Here is a 22,245-nt window from a genome sequence, read left to right on the forward strand (position 1 = left end):
ATACTACTGACACTGTGCAGAACCTTTTGTTTTCTCCTGAAAAGACATGCACACAACAAAGAACTTCACAGGGGCTCCTTTTTCTTTTCTGTGAAGGGCCTGCGCCAATCAGGGCAATGATGCATGTTAGTCCTGGGGACTCGGCTAAGAAAGGGTGAAACCCTGAATAAATGAGGAAGCCGCTTTAGAAAAACAAACATTTTTATTGTGATAATGTGACTAGGTTTACTCTTTTACAGGAGACAAATGCTTTTTTTGACATTTTTCTACAAGCTCCATACTTGTTTCCTGATCAATATTTACATTTTGAAATGTATTCAACGGTCTGAATGTCTTGCATACTTGTACGCTCCTTTCTCTATAATGGAGTTCTTCCTTTCTCTTTCGCTTTAGTTTTCTTTCTTTCTTGCAAAGCTGTTTGCTTCAGAAAAAAAAAGTATAATGGCCAAACCACTGTGTGTACATTTGTCATCTTAACAAATAAACACCAGCGTAAAAGCTGGAATTCAATAATTTCAGTTGAAAATCTTGTAAACATCGCAAACTTAATTTTTTTACATCCAACTTATCTATGTCCTTCAATTGCACAGTCCCACAACTCCATGGTTTTTCTGTCCATTCAATCAATAAAACTATGATTTCACAAATGAATAGCAAAAACAATAAAATCCAAGTTTGATAACATAACTTCAGGTATATTATCAAACTTGGATTTGATTTTTTTGGGTTTGGCTGTAATTTACAAATGATCAGTTATCTGCATTCTTTAGAAATATGTTAAAGGCACACCGCGGACTTTGTGACCTAAATAGTTGACGCATATTAGTTATTTTAAATGATTCCTCAGGCAAATATACAGTGCTTCACGGTAGTAATGCTACGAGCGGTGCTCCCAACTTGAAATACCGCCTATATAAGTTGGGGGATGACGCACCAAAGGCCAGGTCATGTGACCTGGAAGAATGTATCGCTGTACGGCAGCAAGCTCTTACATCATGGAGCTAAGGTTTTTGCTCTATTTTTCCGCCTGCTCTACTACTGGTCATGGCTGAGGGAAGGAAAACGTTTAAACCTTCTGAGGCCAAAAAGAGAAATCTTGAAAGGGATTGTGCCTGAGGAAAATCAAGAGACGATCATGGAAAGTTCGTTCATTGGTGCAGGCTAAAAGAAGAAGCCGGATGTAAAACCGATTGTCTTTTCTCAACATCATTATTAGACTAGTAAGTTAACACTTATCTCCTAGTATACAGTCATGTATCTTTGTTTTTTTGGATGTTGTCAGGGGTCTGCAGTGGTTTCTGTGCTGGCGCAGTCTTTGTTTTTCTTCCTCTCTGCCAAAAGCAGATGGCTGTCAGCACTAGGATGCCAGAGTGTTAGCCATATGTGGTTGTTTGGCTTCTAATCCCACTGCGGAGAACCAGATCTCTGTAAAGCAAATCAGGCTCTGGTCCACTCTCCAGCCTATCAGAGATTCAGGACATCACACCAGCGCTCAAATCAGCGTGACGCCCAGATGACTTTAACTTGCCACCACCCCACAAACTGATCGGCCGAACCCTGCCTAACCGTCTACTTACCAGCCTCCTCCTGCTTGGCAGCCACCTTCCCCGCTGCAAGCTCCTGCATATCCCACCTATGGACCTCCCCAGCCCGACTCACTCCCCCCAGTGGATCGTTCATGTCTCACGCTGTAAGCTTTTTAATGCTGTCATTTTCATCGTACACATACTCCCATTAACTATCGCTCTCTGTAGCAGTGTGCCTCACGCTCCCTTCGTTTCAAGACGCCCTGAAGGAAAATCTGCGTGTCGTCTTTGTTTTTTTTAAATAAACAAACTTAAATCTGCCCTTCCTGTCTGCTTGCTGTTTTCTGCATGTGGGTCAGAAAACTAGGGACCATGACAGATGTTTCGTAGAAGCAAATACCAGCAGTTACAGGTATAGCGTCCCTAGTGGCCAAAAGTTACACAGTGTGCCTTTAAATGAGGCAGTCTGGCTATGGATATTCAGAAGGGACATTTCTATGATAACGGTGATTCTAAAATTCAGACTGGTTCTTTAAGGGATGTGTTCACATGTGCATCAAGCAGTGCCATTGGTGTACTGGGAAAGCTTATTTTCCAAGTCACAGATCCGCTTCTCCTGTGACAAAACTGTGGCCTTCAGGTTCTGAAGCTCCTCCAGGAGTCTCTCAAGCAGCTGAGGCTGGGCAGGAACAAACATAACAAAAAAACAGGACAGATGCAGAAAGAGGGAAGAAAGGAAAACGTAAAGTAATGAAAAGGGGAGAATGATGAAGAAAGACAGAAAAAAAGGTCAAGGGTAGTGACCAACTAGAGAAACTAAACTAAAACACAGATGGGTGTTTTGGGTAGAGAGGTTGTGCAAAAGTGCAATAAGAAAAAATAAGAAAAAAGGTTCAATAAAGGAGATGTTAGGCAAAAATATAAGGAAATGGTTGTTTTTTTAACAAAAATATTAATATAAACAATATTAATTATTTTAACAACATTTAAAATTTAAGCAGAAATATTATAATTAATTCAATCAAGTTTTTATTTAATTTCAGTATACTTTGACAATGCATTTGATATGGTAAGTCTGAACAGAAAAGATCCAAAACTTACAGGCAAGCTGTTGGTGTCCAAGGTAGACATGCTACGTCTGGTGGTGGGTCTGGATTCCAACACGTTCTTCTTGGCCACTTTCAGCTCTCGGCTCTTCGGAGGCACGTAGCCATCCCTCATGGAGATCAGGATGGGGTCTTCATCACGACCATCCAACCACTCTTCGGGCTCCATGGCAGGATCTGGGCCTGCTGTGTCAGGGTACAAGTCATCCTGGAATAGGTCGGACTGTACCAGAGAGAGTCCAGGAAGGAGAGCAGGGTTACTTTTATTGTGTTTCTCCAGAGCAATTGCAGCTCTTTCAATATGCATGCCTAAAGCTGCTGTATGTTATAAATTTGCTGTTTAAATGTGATACAGATTAAAGCAACACAATATCGGCATAATACATATTCACTAATAGGGACAAATTGCAATACCGATACTGTGGATGATTGATCTAAATTTCGGACCCTTTTTTTGTGTCCTTTTTCACGGATATAGCTTTGGGAATCGCTTCTTAGAGTTAGAGTTAGATGATAGCCCAACAGTTTTGGCTTCCACATGCAGAACATTAGGGTTCTTGTCATAAGGTTCCACTTGGTATTTGTACAAGCGCACCCTTTCTGAGGCTGTCATTCTATTGGCTGAAAAGGTTGCTAGGTGACGATCCGATCAAATCTGAGAGAGAGCAAAAAAAATCCACAAGCAGAGCCTACGGGTTTGCGAGCGTAACTGAGACTCGAGCAGAGCGCGGTTTATGCGCGAAGAGAAGGAGGCAAGCGAAAGGAGAAAATATCTGTGCAAGAAGCATTAAATCTGAGAGAAGAAACAAAGATTTGAGAGAGAAGACAAAATATTTCAGAGTGAGCGCATGTTTTGAGTGTGAGCATTATAAGTTTTGAGTGCAAGAAGATTAAATTATTTTCTCAAATTTAAATTATGTGCTCTTGCATTATGGCAGGATAATTCTCCCATACTAGACCAGTTGATATAGATTATTTTAAGGTTTATATAAATTGTGAAAGTGGTGATGGAGCAGTGTGGGAAATAATTACAGTTTTACTACTGCATAAATGTAAAATAAGTCTACACACAGTTTGTACAACCATCAATTCTTAGCGAGAAGCTTAGCACTGTAAGCAGTGTCAGCTGCACTTACTTTCCTAGGAACGGTCATGGTGATGGGCTCACACTTTTTATCAAGCAGCTTGTACAACCTGGAAGAGAATACACGGTTGCAATGAATCAAACGAACAGTGATACATCAGCCATGTGTTTATTACATATGATTTCTAAATAAACAATGGTCATAAATAATTTACAGAAATTAGCATTACTGGATGATGTAATGGTGTCACAATAAAATAAGTTATAATGATTTTGGAATGATTAAAATAACCTGTGAGTAGCATAACATTTACTGTGAGAATAGAGAGGCGAAAATACTAAAAAGAAATCACAGAGCACTTTACTAAAGCACTTATTGGAGTAGTGCTGCACCTGCAGTATCTTACCGTGCAATCTCACATTTGGTAACATCCACTCCTCTCTTAGGCATGAAGCCCATCCCTCTTTGGGGCTCCTTACTGCTGAAGGTGTTGAGGTAATGGACATATGGCGACTCCTCTGTGATCTCGAAGTAACGGATACTGCTGTCCCCCTGCGAGAGTAAAAAACCAACAGATTGAACCTTCTAACCATAACAGCTCACTGCCTTAAAGGTCAATGGAGAATTTTCATGAGTTTTGGAAACGACCCGCCCTCTCCACTTTAAATAAAATACACATGCACAACCCTGTACCCGCTCCCGAGAGGGAACGCTTATTATTGCGAGAGAGTGCACAAGCCAATTTCTCCTCGTGCACGCTCTGTTTAAAGGTTGTTTTTTGCATTGTTCATACAAGCTTACTTTCCAAAAGAAGATTTGCAATTCCTCCACTATGCCAGACTCACCACTGGTAAGTGAAAATGGGGATGAGCATGTAGGATGGCGTTACGTAAACATATCACCAGAATGATTGACAATTAGGAGGACCACTTGTTTTGATGATCCACCCGGAAAAAGAACATCCTCCACTATACCTTTAATTAGAGTTAGAAATATGACTATTTGTAAAACATATTTATACAAAAATACCTAACTTAACTTAACTTGAATGCAATGCATATTAAGTAGGATCAAATTAGAATTTATTCTTTGAACTTTATCCATTCTACAAACTGGACCGATCACAGGTATAAAAAGGACTGTTTGTGCTTTGAAGTTTCCTCATATAATCTCTTTGTTGAATGATGATTAATAGGATCAATATTTGACATTTTGAAATAAAGAACCATGTACCTTTCCACACAAGTAGACCATGTTTGCGTCTGCATCATAATAAGGTAATAACACTCCGTTACTTGTGTCCAACTCCAAAAGTGCTATAGGCTCTTCAAAGTTTGTCTGTAAGAATAAAAACAATAAATTCATTCAGCCTTATTTTGCAATTTGATCAGCCTGTTTTCTTTTTGCTTCCTGGTAAAGACTTTTTGAAATGTTCTGTTTTGTTACCGGGTCCCAGAGGCCGAGCTCTCTCTGGCTCATCCGAGTGAATCCGGTTGTGAAAATGTTTCCGTCTCTTATGAAAATGGCTCTCATCGGTCGGATGCCCTCATGTGGAGCCAGCCGTTCCTGTTAGAATAACAAGGAAAGATGTAACAACAGAAGTTTTTTCCTGGATAAAACATTTTCTTTATCAAATTCCACAGGAACAAAAATCCAAAAGGCTAATATGGCCTTTCACTTAGAGTCCAGCTCTTCTTAAAGTTCATAAGTCAATGACACTCTTTTCTCTTACCTACTACAGACTGGAAAAAATATAACATCATCTTGTATAGTTTAATGTTTTTTTTTTTTTAGAGGGACTGATCTGGACTTATCTGTCCTTAGGACTTTGATGGAAGAAGATAACTATTGACCAAGAAAACTACGAATTAAAGACCAATTGTGGAAAAGTGTGTCTCCTTTAATAAGACAAACATATGAGATTCTCTAAAGTTTTGGATCATCTTACACATCATATTTTCAAAAGTTTGATACTCCCAGCAGTGGATGTCAATTATAAAGGATATAATGGTGGTTGAACATCTAGCATATAAATTGAAAATAAAAGAAGATATGTTTGCAAAAAAAAAAATGGGGGAAGGGTTGACATTTAAGGGAAGACATGATTAACCAGTTGTTTACAACAGTAACACAGTTTCACATAGGCTCTGCTCTTTTTGTAAGTTCCATTTGCTTTAGTTGATTTTATTCGTTTTGTGTATGTTTCACTCCTACAATGGGACTGGTTGTCTTGTAGTGTTTTCCAGCTGTGAAAGCTGAATATGATTTTTTTTTTTAAACTCTACACAACTTTATCCCTGACTGGTTCTGTTTGCTCATTGATGTTTTGATTAATCTCTAAGTACTTGCAACCCACTCACCGCCACCACTTCCCTCTTTCGAGGGTCACATACACGCAGGCGTCGATCCTTACAGGTGGTGCAAAACAAGCTGCCGTTCCGGTTCCAGCTGACGCTGTAGATTAGATCTGGATGGTCGTCCATGGAGATGAGAGGTTCACCTGTGCCCACATTCCAAATTATGATCAGGTTGTCACTGCCTGGAAAGGGACAGGGCCAAAAAAGAAACATGTTTATTAATCTTCTGAAAGCTTTCTCTGGTTTCTAACATCACTGCTACTTAATAAAAAGCTGTATCTGTGTTTATGGATCCTACCGGCAGTGAGGAGGATGTTGCGTGCTGTGGGGTGCCAGCTAACGATTCCGACTCGTTTGGAGTGTCCCTCTAACACGACAACGGGATCAGAAAGGGGGCGGGTCAGGGAGTGATCTGGGATCTGCCAGACCTGAAAAACAAAGAAACTAGTTTGTTATTATCTGCTAAGTCAATGCTGCAATAAATCTTTAAAGTGTTGAACCTTAAAGTGTTAAATCTTCAAAATACAGCTTTATCATTAGTTTTAAATTTTTACAACACAGGAAATAAGAGATGAATAATTCAGTGAATAAATTCTCATATAATCTATTTAGAATGTTAACAGGAAAACTATAAACTAATTGAATTGTATAATCTTTTTACTCTGTAAATTAGTTACAAATTTAACTATTAGATTTACATGATATCCCATTTTTACTTAACATAATATTCCATTCAGTCTAGTGTTTTTTAAATAACTTTACAGTATTTTTTTTATGTTGTAAATTTGCCTTTACTAGTCCCTTGGTCTTGTTTGTTTGTTTTTTTTTTACACCTGTGTGCATCTGCATTTTTCATTTTCCTGCTGGTACATCTAACTTTCTCCACTGTGGGATGATAAAGGTTATTTCTGTTTTATTCTAAAGAATCATTAAACAAGTTATTTATTCATTGGATAGTGACACTTTAGGCCTTCAGATTACAGGGAGCAGTTTATCCCTACCCTATCTTTAACATTATAAATTAAATCTTATGAAATTAATGACTCAACCAAGTACGGAAGCGTATTGCATTCACCAACGCAAAAATCTCATTATTACGAGATATTGATCTCGTATTTAGAATTTATTATGTTTACATTATAGACCCTTTGATTTAAAAACTTAATTTAGTAAATTGTCCTGCCAATTATCTAGAGCTGGTGTCATAGATACTTTATGTCTCCTTATATGATCTATTCCATCAGCTGGATGGACCATTATTGGCAGATTTACCATGTTTGTAACAATAAATTAAAACATTGACTTCATATCTAAGATGACAGCTGCACAAATGAAGTCCATCATGTTCATGTGTACTATAGTCATCAATCAAAACAGGTGCAGCAGGATGTTTAACGACTTCAAATGAGTCACATTTATCTAACTCTGTTTAAGGAATGTTCTTCTTTTGTTTAGCTTATTCAGAAAGTTATTCATTACATGAAAGAAAGATTTTATTATTTCCCAACCAAGTACTAGTGTACAATAGGAACAGACTGTGAATGAATGTAGTAAGCTCTTTTGTGTGAAACAGGTGGAGTTAAGTAATCAGTAATTAAAACATGTAGAGTTATCTGTTAACACTGCACAGACTTAAAGATCAATGTTTCAAACATTTAATCAAAGTTCATAGTATTTAATAGTTGTCTGCTCTTGGACATCAGAGAGAGTTTCAAATGTAAACTCCTTGCAAATGCTCTGTAGTTTTAGGAGCTCTTTTCACTTGAGCTCTGGTTTCCAAATTCTTTTCCAAACAGGTCAAAAGTTATCAGGTTGAAAATGCGTGTGCACCACAGTTTTAACTTTTTTGTTTTTCTTTAAAAACTGTTTCACTTTGTTGCACTCAACAATGGAAATCTGCCCCAAAGCAGGTTAGGGTTTTGCAGCATAAGTGGCCTTTGTGATAAAAAATTGAACCAGCTTTATAATTAGAGAATCCCAGTAAGAAGCTGAAGTTACCTCGATAATCCTGCTTAGCATACAGGCTCCAGGAGAGGACCGAACAACTTGATTATACTCTCAGTAATAAATACAAACATGCAGTTTCTACACAGAAGCAAAGCATCACTCGCACATTAACTCTCTCTACAGAGCCTTTCCAGCTGGTACAATGACCTGACTGTAAAATAAAGAGAATGACTTCAGAGTTTTGGCCTTTCTGTAAATCCACTCTGGAGACAGCTGCATCTGACTGTGTGCTGTTTGATATAAACAAAGACCATCTACAGTACAAATTCACACACACACACACACACACCCCATACACATATCTAAACAGTGTTGGTGCAGCTGCTACCCCCAAAAAAAAAACAGCAATCCAGTCATTACATCATGCAGATTCCTGCCAACATTGACATGAACAAGTGGGCGTATCAGAGACAGGTGCTCCAATGCACAAATGTTGAAACAGGCTTTGATTGTTCAGCTAAAAATGTTACAGCTGACTCACATACTAGATGCCATAATGCACAACACTCCATGTGTTTTATATGCCAGAATATTTAATCTTAAAAAATGAAGACATTAAAGAATAACATGTATTTTAGAGTTTCGTGATAAAATACATCCTCAATTGGGGAATGCTGTTCAATAAATTCCAGTTTGAGAATATTTATGTTAATCTCCAATGGCATTAGCAGTATAATAAAAAAGAAAATTATCTCTGTTATGGCTAATATTATCATAAAAACCGAAAATCAGTTTTACATTTGTTGAAGATTTTTTTCAGGAGAGAAACATGGGGTTTCCTCCTGAGACGTGCCTCCAAAGGATCCAAGAAGCATCCCAATTAGATCAACAGATCTTTTTCAAAATTCCATCAGATCACACAGCTTCTTATCGCATCTCTGAGGCTAAATCAAGTCACTCTGAAATGAGTGACCTGATTCCAGAAAGTCTCAGACAGTTGTCTTTGTGATTTTTTTTTTTTGTTTGTTTAAACCATATGTAATGACCAAAGGGGAGGGAATGTAGACCGACCAGTAAATCAGGAGCTGTGTTTTCTGACAACTATTTCTTCATCAAGGCAGGTTGGGAAAGGGAGCGCAGAACTGCAGATGAATCTCTTAAAGCCATCTCCCACGACATCCTATCATCACTCATAAACACAACACCCAGCTTCATATGGGAACATTACTTTTCAAGTTATATGAATTAAGTAGAAATAAAGTAAAATATATATATATTTTAAAATGCAATTGCTGTAATTTGAGTGTAAAATTGGGACATGCCTCCCATTTATTCCCACTTAAAATGTCTGAAATCAAACACAGCTTAGTCACATCAGGTGCCTGTTTACATATTTACTCAGAATGCTTCAGGTTCGTCCTGTTTAAACATTAGGCATTTAGTTTGTTAAAGGAGGACTTAACCCAGATACAATCTAATGTAATTAGTTTATCTCGTAAATTTTTGGCTTAGTGAAGCTTAAAAGGTAAACAGATTTATTTTACTTTTCATCAGAACTCTTGCTACAGTATAACATTTTGGAAAGGGAGTCTGGTCTCAGATGCATTTTGTGGACTTCCCAATAGTAAAGACAGCACTTAATGCCTGTTTTAGGTTATATTAAAAAATACATTACACAAAGTAAAAAGGAAATATCTCATTTCTATTAAACTCTATATTATTATTTTTTACTGTAACACATAATTTCTTTGAAGTGCTAAAGTTGATTTGACTAAGTAAAAAGTTTCTTATTCAAACTCTCACACTCTTGTCCAAAAAGTAGAACTTCTGTCTTGTCTGAATCTTAAGAAAAACAAATTTAAAGTCACCCATGTTTCATATATATATATTTCAGACATGCCTAAAATCTTCTTAGCTGATTGGATTTCACCACAAGTAACACAAGTAAATCATGTACATGACCATCATGGAATTTGTCAACCAGATAAAACTTAAATCATCCCAAACCCCTAAAGATCATCCAATCTTTTTTTAATGGAACATTCACTGATTTAAATGCAGCACTGAGATATGAAGCCATGAGAATATTATTAGTGACTTTAACCGGCGCTGTTTTAATGTTATGATGAGCTCTAAAATCTGACTGAAACTCTTCAAAAAGGTCAAAACCATTTACCCTTTTCATCATTAAAATAGTGTCCTTAAACACTAATGGAATTAGAAAGAAGAACCTCAGGACTAATCCAGCCTGCTCCTAGATCAAGCTCTATGCTGAGCAGAAAAAGGTTGAAGTTCATAGTAATTTTAAAGAGGACTACAATAAAGCTCTAAGCCAGCAGTCAGTTTAAATGAGCAAAAAGATGAAGTAGGACTATTAGTATATGCGCTATGACTATAGATACTATGGAGGACAATAAAGACCTAACATTGTGACATTTTTAACATATTTCTAAGCTATTGTTCATAATAGAAAACCAAAGCCAAATTGATCACAGTTAAACAAATAACCGAAGAAACAAGGAAATAATCTGTTGCATTTGTAAGGATTTGTAACAAAAATAAATATATTTTTTTAGATTCCATTGAGCTGTACATTAAAAATTGTTGAAATAGATCTTTATATAAAGCATAAAACAAACCCAGCTAGAAAGCTTTGCAAGCAGATAAATCAATGCAGCTCATTTAATAAATATTTCAACTATCTTTTTATTCTATAATTTTGGGTGTGCAGGCCTAATTTATACAGGATAATATTTAACAATAATATCAATAATAGACATGCTGCACGGTGGAGCAGTTTGTACCATTGTTGCCTAACAACAAGAAGAGGCAAAGTCAAATGTGTAGCCTTAGGGTCTTTGCATGGAGTTTGCATGTTCTTCCTGTGCATATGTGGGTTTTCTCCCATAGTCCAATAACATCACTGTAAGGTTAACTGGTGACTCCAAATCCCACTAAGGTGTGAGTGCATGGTTGTGTGTCTCTGTGTTGCACTGCAATGAACATCATTCCTCTTCAGACAATAATCTGCGTGCCCTACGTTTGTGCTAAAGGCTTATTTTCCACCCATAAACACATCTACACCATAAAAAAAATAAAAAATAAGACAATAGAAATAGTAATACCATTGCAGTGCAGTCTTCTGAGCAGCTGGCCAGGATGTTGTCATTATGAGGGCACCAGTCAATATCCAGCACAGGTCCAGAGTGGCCAATTACAAGTGGGTAGTTCTTATCCACACGCCCTGTCTGCAAGACAAAGAATAAAGTTAAACTATTACATGCATTTATTTATTTTTTTTAGTACATATCTGTGAAGATTCTCAGTCATCCAGCTCATAGTCAAGCCTTAAAGATGTATTTGTTTTTAACCAAACGCTTTAAAAATAAAGAATATCATAAAAACCTCACTATAAATCCTTTACCCAAAAAGTAAAGCAATCTGATTGTGAAAATAAAGTGCTTCACTTACTGATAATGAGGGAACTACACTGCTAACCTTCACCGTCTAAAACAGAGGTCTTTAATGTCAGTCCTCGGGGTCCGATATCCTTTATCCTTTAGAAGTGTCTCTGCTTCAACATACCTGAGTCAAATAATCAGGTCATAAGAAGGACTCTGGAAAACCTGACTAAATACTGAGAAGTAGTTTAGGAATTTGGGTCAGGCTGGCATTTAAAAATGAAATAAATATATTGTATCACAATTTAAGTCAGACCTTATGACAAAAGTATGAACTTGTGTTTCAATGAAAAAGGGTAAATTCATAGAATTAATATAACAACCATTTAAATTTATAAAATATTGTGTAGTTTTAGGAATCTTTCTTAAATAAAATAAAAAATATTTAAAAAAATTAATTTTTTGTGCCAGCTCAGTGAATCAATATCAAAACAACCAAGCATTTATTTCAATTGCTAAAAATTATTTAGAACAGCAAGAACGCTAAACAGCTTATCTTCAAATTTCCAAAGGTTTATGAAATACCACAAAGTCTTTCATAAATATAAATTTTAACATGTTGAATGTTTATACTTCACTGATTGGTTTCTGTTAGGATTAATAAAGCAATAAGGGCTGTTTTTGTGTACTGATATGTAATAACCAGACTAAAATAACTTAAAGAGCAGCCCAGGGTAGCCATACAGCACTGATACTTTATCTGAGTTTAACAAAGACCTGAACTGAGATACATTTTATAAAGAAAAATATGAATGCAATCCCATGTTTTCCTTATACATTCATGCCATCCAGATAAATAATAGGAATATTAGCAACACAATGCATGGCCTATCTTATTTTTTGATAAGATTTAAAGACATTTTGCTGAACTGGAGAGCTCCATCAGTGACAGACTGTATCCTAAATGCACCAGGGAACGTTATCACAGATCCTTCATCCAAGCTGCTGTAAGACTTTATAACCATCACTGTTCCAAATAACCTCAATAAGTTGTTACATTCATGCTGATTTTTGCACAGTTTCTTAGTCAGTTAAATAACATGCTGCTGTCATTTTGCACATCTCTGATGTTGCCACTATTTTCAAATATCCATTACTGTAAAAATGTCCATAGCTGTATAATGGTTATTTATTCTCCAGGTGCACAATGTTTATATTGTTAAAACACTTTACAGGATATTATTTCATTTGTTTAGTTTTTAACTCTTCACTATTTTAGACTTTTACTTCCATATCAATGCGTCTTTTTTTGCACCTACTGCTCTCTTATTTTAGCTTGCTAACAAGTTGCAGTGTGTTAACCAGCAATGGGAAAATTATATTATTTTGGGTCTGAGCAAGTTGCTGGGTAAACAGCATGATTGTGACCATGGTAATATATAAAATACTTTTAGGAAGTCTGCAAACACATAGCAGCATAAATAGATGAAATAGGAAAAAAGAAAAGCAAAAATGGCTGGCTCTTATCATGCAAACATGTGTATCAGCATTAGAAACATTTCCCCCTCCACACAGACACATGCTAAGCGAGGTGTATTTATAGATCCAATGACAGGCCGTTGAAAGGGGAGTTTTTCTTGTTGCCTGTTGGGGACCCAGAGAGGAGAGAGGGAGGATGAAGAGCAGTCCAGTGTTATAAATAGCCCAACTACTCAACATGACTTTTCAGTTTCTGCTTAAATATTGGATATTACTTTGCATTTTTAAATAATACATTTACAAACAATTAAGAAATATTATTGTTGAAATAAACAAGACAGATTAACAGAAGTAGCTACTTATTATCAATCTTGTGCTTTTTTTCTAACATAACTCAGAAAAGGCTTTACTATGAAAAAAAAACACTTCTTATTACTATAAACAATTATCATATTTTTTTATAAGACTTGAAATGAGTAAGCCCTCAGATAACAAATATTGTATACTAGCACAGTCTTTAAAAAGTTTTCTTTTTTTTTAAACAGCTAAGTCTCAGTGCCTATACCAGAGGTTCTTCACTGCTTGAATTAATGTTGAATGCACGGAGAATAACTCAAATAATTACTTACAATTATTAAAGCAGTCTAAGAAAGGATAACCACTTCTTAGAATACAGAAAAATAACAAAAATATTAAATAAAAACATTTTAACATAATCTAACTTCTTTTTATATAAAGGAGACAATCCTAAATAGTTCATATTGCTGCTAAAATAATAAAGTGAACTAAATGTACACTAATATTATAGAACAAATATTTAAGCATTTGTTTAATTGCAAATGTATCTTTTTGCTGTTTTGCGAGTTCAAAGAAAGCCAAATAGGCTGGTTAATTAGTCTGACTATGGTAATATGTATATAATTTTAGTTTTTTTATTATTATTATTATTATTAATAATAACACAAAAGCTTTATAGGATTTATCCTTTAAATATGTTGAGAATGGAACTAGAAGCAGGAATGAATAATAATAGTTTAATGTGCTAAATTGAAAATGTTCAATGTTTCTCAAGTGTTGATGTTGCACATGAGCTGAGAATCTCAGCTTTTATTTTTATAAATATTAATCACATCATTGTATAGAAAAAAGGGTGAGCTTTTGCAACTGTTTTCTTTTTTTCTGCTTGTCGACTTTCTCATTGCTTTTAGCTTTTAGGACCGCCACTAAGGAAGGAGATATTGACTTTTCTATGTATTTCAAACATTTGGAGGTCACAACAAATATTTGACCTCACACAGCTGTCTGCTGAATGCTTCGTCATAAATGACTGAAGCCTGTTACAGCCAAATGCTGCCACTAATTCAACCTTGACACAAGATTTACCAAACAATGAACATTATTTCAAGGTTATTATCAGGTTATAAGGGAGGTGGGGATAAGAGGGCAAGAACACGATCATGTTCTTACAATCTAATGGCAATCATTGTGGCATCAGGTTGAAATTTTAGTAAGTAACTAATGAACCACATTTTACTGCTTAGTACTACTATATTTATTGATATAAAAGATAATACTATTTACTTCATAAGAAATTATTGCGCTCATTTAAGAATCAAATCAGTTATTCATAACAAAATGTTGATATTTTTACAAACATTTTTTAATTGACATTATTTAACCTGTGATTATTTAATTCAATATTTCAGAATTGGAGAATCTGAGATGAGAATTTATTTTTATGTATGGGGAATTGTCATCAAATGAAGGGATTGCATCAAAAAATAATGGAGGTAACAAAAATCTAATCTCATTATTTCAAAAGAAATTACAGTGAAACTGTAATTTCCCTATAGTATTACAAAATATTAGATTTACAACAATAAAATTTCATTTATGGGAAACATTTGATCAGCTTGATTCTTACTGACCTTAGAGAGAGGCAAGACAAGAAACGCTCCTCCTCCGCTGGACTCCACAATGACAGCCAAGAACTTTGGATTGACAGCACAAAAGGAGCTGTCCCATGTCACCTTGGAGACCCGGATGTCATCGTAAGCCTGCTCAGCTTTGACAGCCTGCCCGAAGACGTGGCGAAACTTACTCTGCCGCACGATGCTGCGACTCATGACTAGGGGAGAAGCACAAGCAGGATGGTACATAAGGAAGAGGACTAGGTTGACAATTAGGCAAAGAAGGACTAAAGCTCATTAAAGAAAAGAAAATTTGCAATATTCACAAAACCAGTGCTATAATGTCTTGTGGCAGAAAATCTTGCACTGTTGAATTTTCTATTAGTGTCAATTCTGCCTCCTGGAGTGCTGTAAAGTTGCTGTTATCATGATTCAGTCTAAATTAACCCCAAAATACTGGATCACAGGTATGTGGGGGAGATTGAAGCTTAAAATTGTACTATATTTATAACTATCACTATTTTTTTCAGATGAAAAATGAAGCAATTCTTCTATTACCAGAGTTTTGTACAAAAAATCAGAGTGATAGACAAGATTTGATTGAATCGTTAACCCTGTGAGAATACATACGAAGCGCTGGTTCAAATACTAAAATAACTTCCTAATTGGTTGCTTTATTCTGAAGCCAAACCATGACACATCTGCCTGCATGCTACACAGTTAATATGAGGCTTTTCCATGGAATGCTTTACCTTGTTAAAATCAAAAATAAGATGTCTTCTGGTGTTCATCCATCCATCCATTTTCTATCAGTCAATTAACATAACAGTCATGTTTTTGGACTTTGGGAGGAAGCGGGAGTACCCAGAAAAAACCCCACGCAGAAAGACTGGGAATCGAACCTGGAACCTTCTTTCTGCAAGGCAGCAGTGCTTCCCACTGCGTCACTGAGCATTAGTTTATTAAGTTTATTTACAAAATTTTAATCAAATATAAACACTGCAGTGTCATAATGTTGATATCATGTATTGTTTAAATTCTAAAATTACTTAATTCTTCCAAAATATTTAGGTCAAAACTACATAAAAAAAATTACATTTTGATATGAATGTTTTAGAAAGTGGTACAGAACACTAACTAACTAGTAAATGATGCACAGCCTTGTAAAAGATACATGCACACTTTAGGCATTAAACTAATGCACGCATGCAGTTTTTGTTTTTGTAAATCAAGTCATTTCCTCTATAACTTAATCAATAGAAATCTTGTAACTAACATTTTTTTTTTTTCATTTTAATTCTTCTGACCATGAAAAAAAAAGTAACAGGGCTATTTTTAAGATGTTGGACTAAAACTAGCACTTTTGACCTGTAGTAATTGAATTTTCCACTAGAGGGCGTAAGGCATTAGTAGGATTTGAGACAAGTTTTCTTTTAGAAAACATGTTCAATAAACAGCTTTGGTCCAAAAATGTAATAATAATAATAATAATAGATAATAATAAATGAAGATTTTTTTTTTTTAAAAAAGCTTAAATTCTTATCACCTCTAGTCCAAAAATATTCAGTCTGATCAAACCTGAACAACATTATTCTACATTTAACAGACATGACAAGCAGCTTTAAATATCATGAAAACATTTCCTCATTTTTTTTTCCAATTTGTTTTAGTTTTAGGAGTTTCCTAAATTATCATATATTGATCAGATTATTCAAAGCCCATTAGTTTTGTGTTTTTATTAAACTTGATTTGTTTGTTTTTTTAAGTTTTAGTTTTTCCACAAACATTAAATGCTAATGTTCTCATAAACCCAATAGTGTCTGTGTACAGTTATTTGATTTAAATACAAATGGGTTTTTTTACATTTCAAATAACTAATCTATTAACACTTTTTTTTATGAAAAAGGTCATGTGTTTAAAAGGAGTGTTTAAAAAAGAATTTCATCCCTCTTCATCCGTTATATATTTTTATGTGGACACTGTCTGTTAGTTGAGGAACATCTTGCAGCTTTAAATATCCCTGTGCGCTAGCTACATGACCTAAAAGCCCTTCAAGCTTTTAGCTGCTTGCTGATAGACGACTTGCTGTACAGCGGCTACTGCAGGCTGCAGAGCGGCAGACCTCTAATCCTCCAAAACACAGGGGATATTGTATAACAATGTTTGCAATCAGATATTAATAGTAGAATGTCTGAGCAAATATTAGGTTTCATAAAAAAAATGAAAAGCAATCACACATAAGGGGATAAAGCAGGAATATATTCTTCAAGACCGCACTGAGAAAGAATTTGATCTGAACGTGAAATATTGAAGAGCAGTATTTCAGTCACCTCTTATTCTCTATGCTTTATTTCCAAACTGCTGCATCTTGTTTTAATCTTTTAAAGTGGTCTTGATCAGAATATTTTTCAAGCTGTTCAAGCTTTACATTGAATTATGGCTGCTTATTCAACAGCAAAGTTTTCATTTCATTAAGCCACTTTAATTCAGAGCCTTTGTTCATTTAGCTATAAAAAAAATATTCAAACTATTAACTAGCTATTAAATAGATTTCTGGGCATTTTGATGTTACAGTACAACCTATAACAATAGGACATTTTTATTAAACTGCCTTCAATAGAAATACACCAAATACCACAGAAAACCCCAGTCTGATCAAAGATCAAATAAGCTATTCATCATCTAAATGACTCCCAAAGAGTGATTTGCTAAAAAAAAAAAAAAAAAAAAAAAATGGCTTACATTAGTCTAAGGTGATGTAGCAGCCAGGTCCTGCAGATATGTTGTTTTTAGCTATACTTTCCAGTTTCAAACTCCACAAAGGTTAAAAAAGTAAATCATGTTTACATTTCCTAATACATTTTTAGTCATTTGCTTTTTAATTATATTAATACGTCTCCAGAGAAACCAATATGTGGAGTGACGAGAGTTCTCTTAGACAGGTGTATCCAATGTGGTGCCCAGGGGCCATTTTCTCATTTAAAGAGGCTCCCAAATGCAGCTTTTGAAGGATCAAATTTGCTGTCTATTTAAATTCTTATCATAACAGTAAATGTTGGCATAGCATAACGCAAAGTATTCCCTCTAATAGCCATGCTTCATTCATTGTTCTTAGTTTGTCATTAGATAGAACCACAAATGCCTAGTAAATCTGACTTATGGTAAAACTAGACTTGGACCCCTTAATATACTCTTCATTCTATTACAGCTATAAACATTTGTTAAACATAGTAGTATTTTTTCCTTAATTGACCCATTTCTCTTTATTTTTCTTACAATAGACAAAAACAATCCTTACCCTCAACTTTATACTTCTAAACATTTATTATTTTGACCCTTAATTATTTAGACCACATGACAAAAATTGTAAACCCCACTGACAGAAAAATGTAGCCTGAGCATCACTTAACAGAAAATAAAAGAAATAACAGAAGAAGTTAGATAATGTAAAAAAAAAAAAAAAAAGCAGAGGTAATCACATAAGAATCTGACCAAAATCTATTTATGAAGAACTCATTTAAAGAATACTAATGATTGGAAATTTGTGCCAACAAGCTGTGAAAGTCCAAACAAACTCTTTGGAAAACATAAAAATTGCTGGGTTAACTTCTTATCTAAACAGTTTTAAGGTATATGAAGAACTTTCCGCTGCTTAGAAATATAGATTAAAGAAATAAAAGTCTATGCATGGGTTTCAAAGATTGTAGAATAAAATGTTGAAGAGAGCCCACTGAAAGTGAGATGTTGGATGACTTCACAGTAGAACATACAACTCAGAAATGACCTCAAATAGCAGGACAGACATGACTTAACAAGGGTGATGAGGGTACAGGAAGCCCTAGCTGCTTTCCTAGAAGCTCTACATTATCTAGAGATTTACATTCCAGCCTGCGGCCTCTGAAGCATTTGGGGCTCTTAGATCTGAAAATTGAACTTGTATTTTTTAAATAAAGTTTTTATATATTTTAAAACATATTTAAGCATAACAAATAAAACAGACTATTTTTTTTATATTTCATCAAGCATAAACAACATTGCATAAGTGTTTTGAATAAAGTTGTATGTTAGTTCTTCTCATCATATATGGTGTTCAACAGAGATCTAAGGCTGATATGATAATACTGGGTGACATATTACATGATGAAAATTATTTTGATCAGGAGACATTCTTATTTGGAGCAAAAAGTCAAATTTGCATTCGGCTTAAATCTAGCTTAGCAACAGTAATAAAGCAAATGATACACCGTTTGCTTGGAGATGTAGTTTTAGAACGTTTTTCTCTATCACAGTAACTTGCTATGATTTACAAAGTTCTTCTCTCTTGTCATGTGGAAAAAAAATGTTCTACTAAAAAAGGTAAGTGCTTTTTAAGAAAGCTAACCGCAGAAGTTTCAGAATAATCTTTGCAGCAGAAAATACAGTTTAAAAACAAACAAACTAATAGGATCTAATTGGGATTTAAATGTATGTGTGAGGATGATGATTTTAATAAAGGTATTTTAATCACGCAGTTTATAAACTGTAGAAAGATTATGTTTATTTCATAAATTGGCCATTATTGTCAGTCAGCAGGAAACTTAAACTATAAAATTCAGAACAATTTAAAGTTTGTTGATTAGTTTCCCCATAACTCTTAACCTGCCTGCCTCCATTCAGTGAGTGATGTTAGCCCCGTTGGGGTGCCATTGGTAAAACTGCAGTACAATTAGAAGGGCCTAGGACAGAGAGTTCATCCAGATAAATTAGTTTTCCCTCAACAGACCCTCAAATACTGCAGGCTAACAAAGAACCCAAATGACTCCCCAGGGGTGGAACTGTTCTTCTGGTTCAATTTGCATGTTTTCTAAGCCAAAACAAGTTTTTGGGCTACCATAAAAAGCTTTGAATTCAGTTCTAGTTCTGACATTTTGAATTGGAAAAGCTTCCTGGAGGGGAAGCGAAAAGTCTTCAAACTTGGAAACAAAGTCCAATGGATTGTAGTTTAACTTTTTTGCAATGGCTATGACCTGGAATGCTGAGAACCTTCACCAGTATTTTGGAACTAAGAAAGTATGTTTCCCCACTCTAGATCTGCTTAATTTGAATTTACAGGCACTAAAATAAAAATCTTAACTTTATTCAATCTTAGAAATAATCCAGAACTGTTTATATTATTTAAGTAGGACGTGTTAAGCTTCATCATAGCAAAAACCAAAATTAAATAAATAAATATTTTATCTTTAGGCTCTTTGGTTTCCTTTTAACTACCCTAAGTTTATCAGTGGACCATAAAATTCCCTTTTTTCTATATAAAAATGAAGAAGTGTGTGTAAACTGGTAATTTTATATGCTATTAAATGATTGTCCAAGTGAATAAAAAAAACTCATTAGTCTGAACTGCTTTTGTCCTAGCACAGGTTAATGAGAAAGCCCTCTGTGCGCGCGCGTGTTGCGCATGGCACAGAGCGAAAGAATGACACTGCCACTTTCCTAATATAGACATGACGGACTGATGTGTCCCACCCAGGAGCCGCTCCTCCCACCTGCCTGCAACGTCCCAAATAGTCCCAGAAACCAGGCGGCGGACCCTGTGGCGCTGCAGCCCTCAGTAAATTAAAACGGCCCCTGCGCAAACACACATAAACAGCAGGACATAACTCTGAGAGGTGAGGAAAGTCAGGGGCTGTTTGATGTTCCAGCACTTTGCCATAGAAGATTTAGCAGCAAGGTGCGGAGTCTTCTAGTCTCCATGCGTTAGAAGTAAGCCACCACACATCTAACGCCAATGCAGCAAACACAGACGCGCCTATCCGAGCAGAATCAGCTCACCTTAGGTTTTGGGGAGACCCCTCTTCCCTTGACAACTTCTTTCTATTGTGTTGCCCCCTCCTCTTCTTCTTCTCTATGGATTATGTTTGAATTATTTCAGTATCCTGCGATCCTCTGTCCTGAAGTGCGCACTCCTGGCGAGGGGACGCACTGGGGGATCTGCGCGGCGCAGGGGGAGAGAGAGAGCGAGAGAGAGGGGGGAGACAGACAGAGCAGGCAGGCCAGGCGGGTGGGAGGGTGAGGTACTGTCTATTTTGGAATAGGCTCAGTCAGTACGTGGAAACGCGAGCTCAAGGGGTGGAACTGGGCGTCCACGGATGAGAAGAGGTCAACCACTGATGCAGCTTGGGCATTACTTAAAGGGCTACATAAGAGATACAATGGTGTCATTCACACTGACAAAAAATACAGCTCTTTTTGGCATTTACTTGATCATATTTAGTGACTTTAATACAATTGTTTTGTTTCCTACCCTGCTAACATGAAACAATTGTGTTAAAGTCACTAAATATGATTAAGTAAATGCCAAAAAGTGCACTGTTAGAGTTGAATATTGAAAACTAAGGTATCAACTTTAATGCACTGTGTGTACAAATGTATTAATAACCCTGGTGGAGTGGAAACAAAAACATTCTTGGTGTTAAAACAACTACTCAGGTTTCATTTAATCAGTTTTGACATTTAAAAAAAGAGAAGAGCTATAAAAGTGTGGTATTTTCTTATAATTCCAAAGTGTGGAAAAAAAAGTCGTTAAAACATCAAATACCGATTTTGAAACACCATTTTCTGAATCTTGCTGTCAGTGCGATTGCGGATCAGATTTGTGGCACTGAATGAAAGAATGAAGCAAAAAAAAAAAAAAAACACAGGACATCATTTCATCTTTCATTTTCATCTTCTCTGGAAATCCCAAAAGTTGGAGTGCAACAATTTACCACTCAATTTCCTTTATTTTGGGTGATTGGCCGATACATGAAACTGATCTTGACCACTAATCTTATCTACCCTCGGCAAAAGTCCAGTAATCAGCCACCATCGATGCTCTAAACGTTTCATTTATATTTGTCATTATTGAGTCCAATTAAAGCTAATTTTTTGTTTCGCGGGTATTCGTTTACATTTTTAATGAAATAAGATAAAATTGGAATCTGCATGTCAGGCTTTTAAAGGACGGTTATAACCCAGGAAACTGCTATCAGTGCACCCCTAAAACAGTAAAACCCTCTTAATACACCTTCATTTTCATAACATTGAAATTAAAGTGTAAAGGTAATGATACATCCAACAAATATTTCAAGACCGTTTCTGTCCCAGTGCATATATCCATTAGAAATGTATTCAGTATTGCTTCTGCAGTATAGGGACCATTACAGGGGATAGAACCAGTACTACAGGGGCCCCGGTCACAGCACTTTTAATACAAATACCTACAGGCAGGATTGTAAAGTACATGTTTGAGCACTACAAACCAATTCCAGTCACAAGAGATGCTATGTAGTGGATCAATTACTTGCCCAAGATAAAAGCCTTAGAAAAAAAAAGTTTGTACAGTATGCATGATAAATATCCTTAACTATAAACTGGATGTGTTTGGTCCACATCTGCTTAAAAAGTGCTTGTTGTTCA

General features: G+C 35.7%; 1 protein-coding gene across 2 annotated transcripts; it reads right to left on the reverse strand.

Moving 5' to 3' along the window:
- Positions 1 to 183: 183 nt before the first annotated feature.
- coro6 (coronin 6) lies at positions 184 to 20,838 on the reverse strand. Of its 2 annotated transcripts, XM_038295811.1 has the most exons (12): positions 20,620 to 20,838; positions 20,334 to 20,415; positions 14,830 to 15,029; positions 11,147 to 11,269; positions 6,373 to 6,502; positions 6,078 to 6,256; positions 5,164 to 5,283; positions 4,951 to 5,055; positions 4,124 to 4,269; positions 3,769 to 3,826; positions 2,628 to 2,855; positions 184 to 2,205 (listed from the first exon to the last, which is right to left on the reverse strand). In XM_038295811.1, exons 3-12 carry the CDS (start codon positions 15,025 to 15,027, stop codon positions 2,083 to 2,085), a joined length of 1,410 nt encoding a protein of 469 aa, XP_038151739.1. In that variant the 5' UTR covers positions 15,028 to 15,029; positions 20,334 to 20,415; positions 20,620 to 20,838; the 3' UTR covers positions 184 to 2,082. The 2 variants fall into 2 exon arrangements, with proteins under 2 accessions (XP_038151739.1, XP_038151738.1); XM_038295810.1 differs by lacking the exon at positions 20,334 to 20,415.
- Between the last annotated feature and the right edge of the window lie 1,407 nt (positions 20,839 to 22,245).

Source organism: Cyprinodon tularosa, unplaced genomic scaffold, assembly GCF_016077235.1.
Source record: "Cyprinodon tularosa strain WSP-4 unplaced genomic scaffold, ASM1607723v1 ctg36, whole genome shotgun sequence".
NCBI lineage: Eukaryota > Metazoa > Chordata > Actinopteri > Cyprinodontiformes > Cyprinodontidae > Cyprinodon > Cyprinodon tularosa.

Bases quoted from the DNA above. Each gene is read 5' to 3' on its own strand.
- coro6 (XM_038295810.1), bottom strand. From the start codon at position 15,027: ATGAGTCGCAGCATCGTGCGGCAGAGTAAGTTTCGCCACGTCTTCGGG. The intron at 3,827-4,123 runs GTAAGATACTGC...ATTCTCTTCCAG, and splicing joins ACCAAATGTGAGATTGCACG to GTTGTACAAGCTGCTTGATA. The intron at 2,856-3,768 runs GTAAGTGCAGCT...TCTCTGGTACAG, and splicing joins CCATGACCGTTCCTAGGAAA to TCCGACCTATTCCAGGATGA.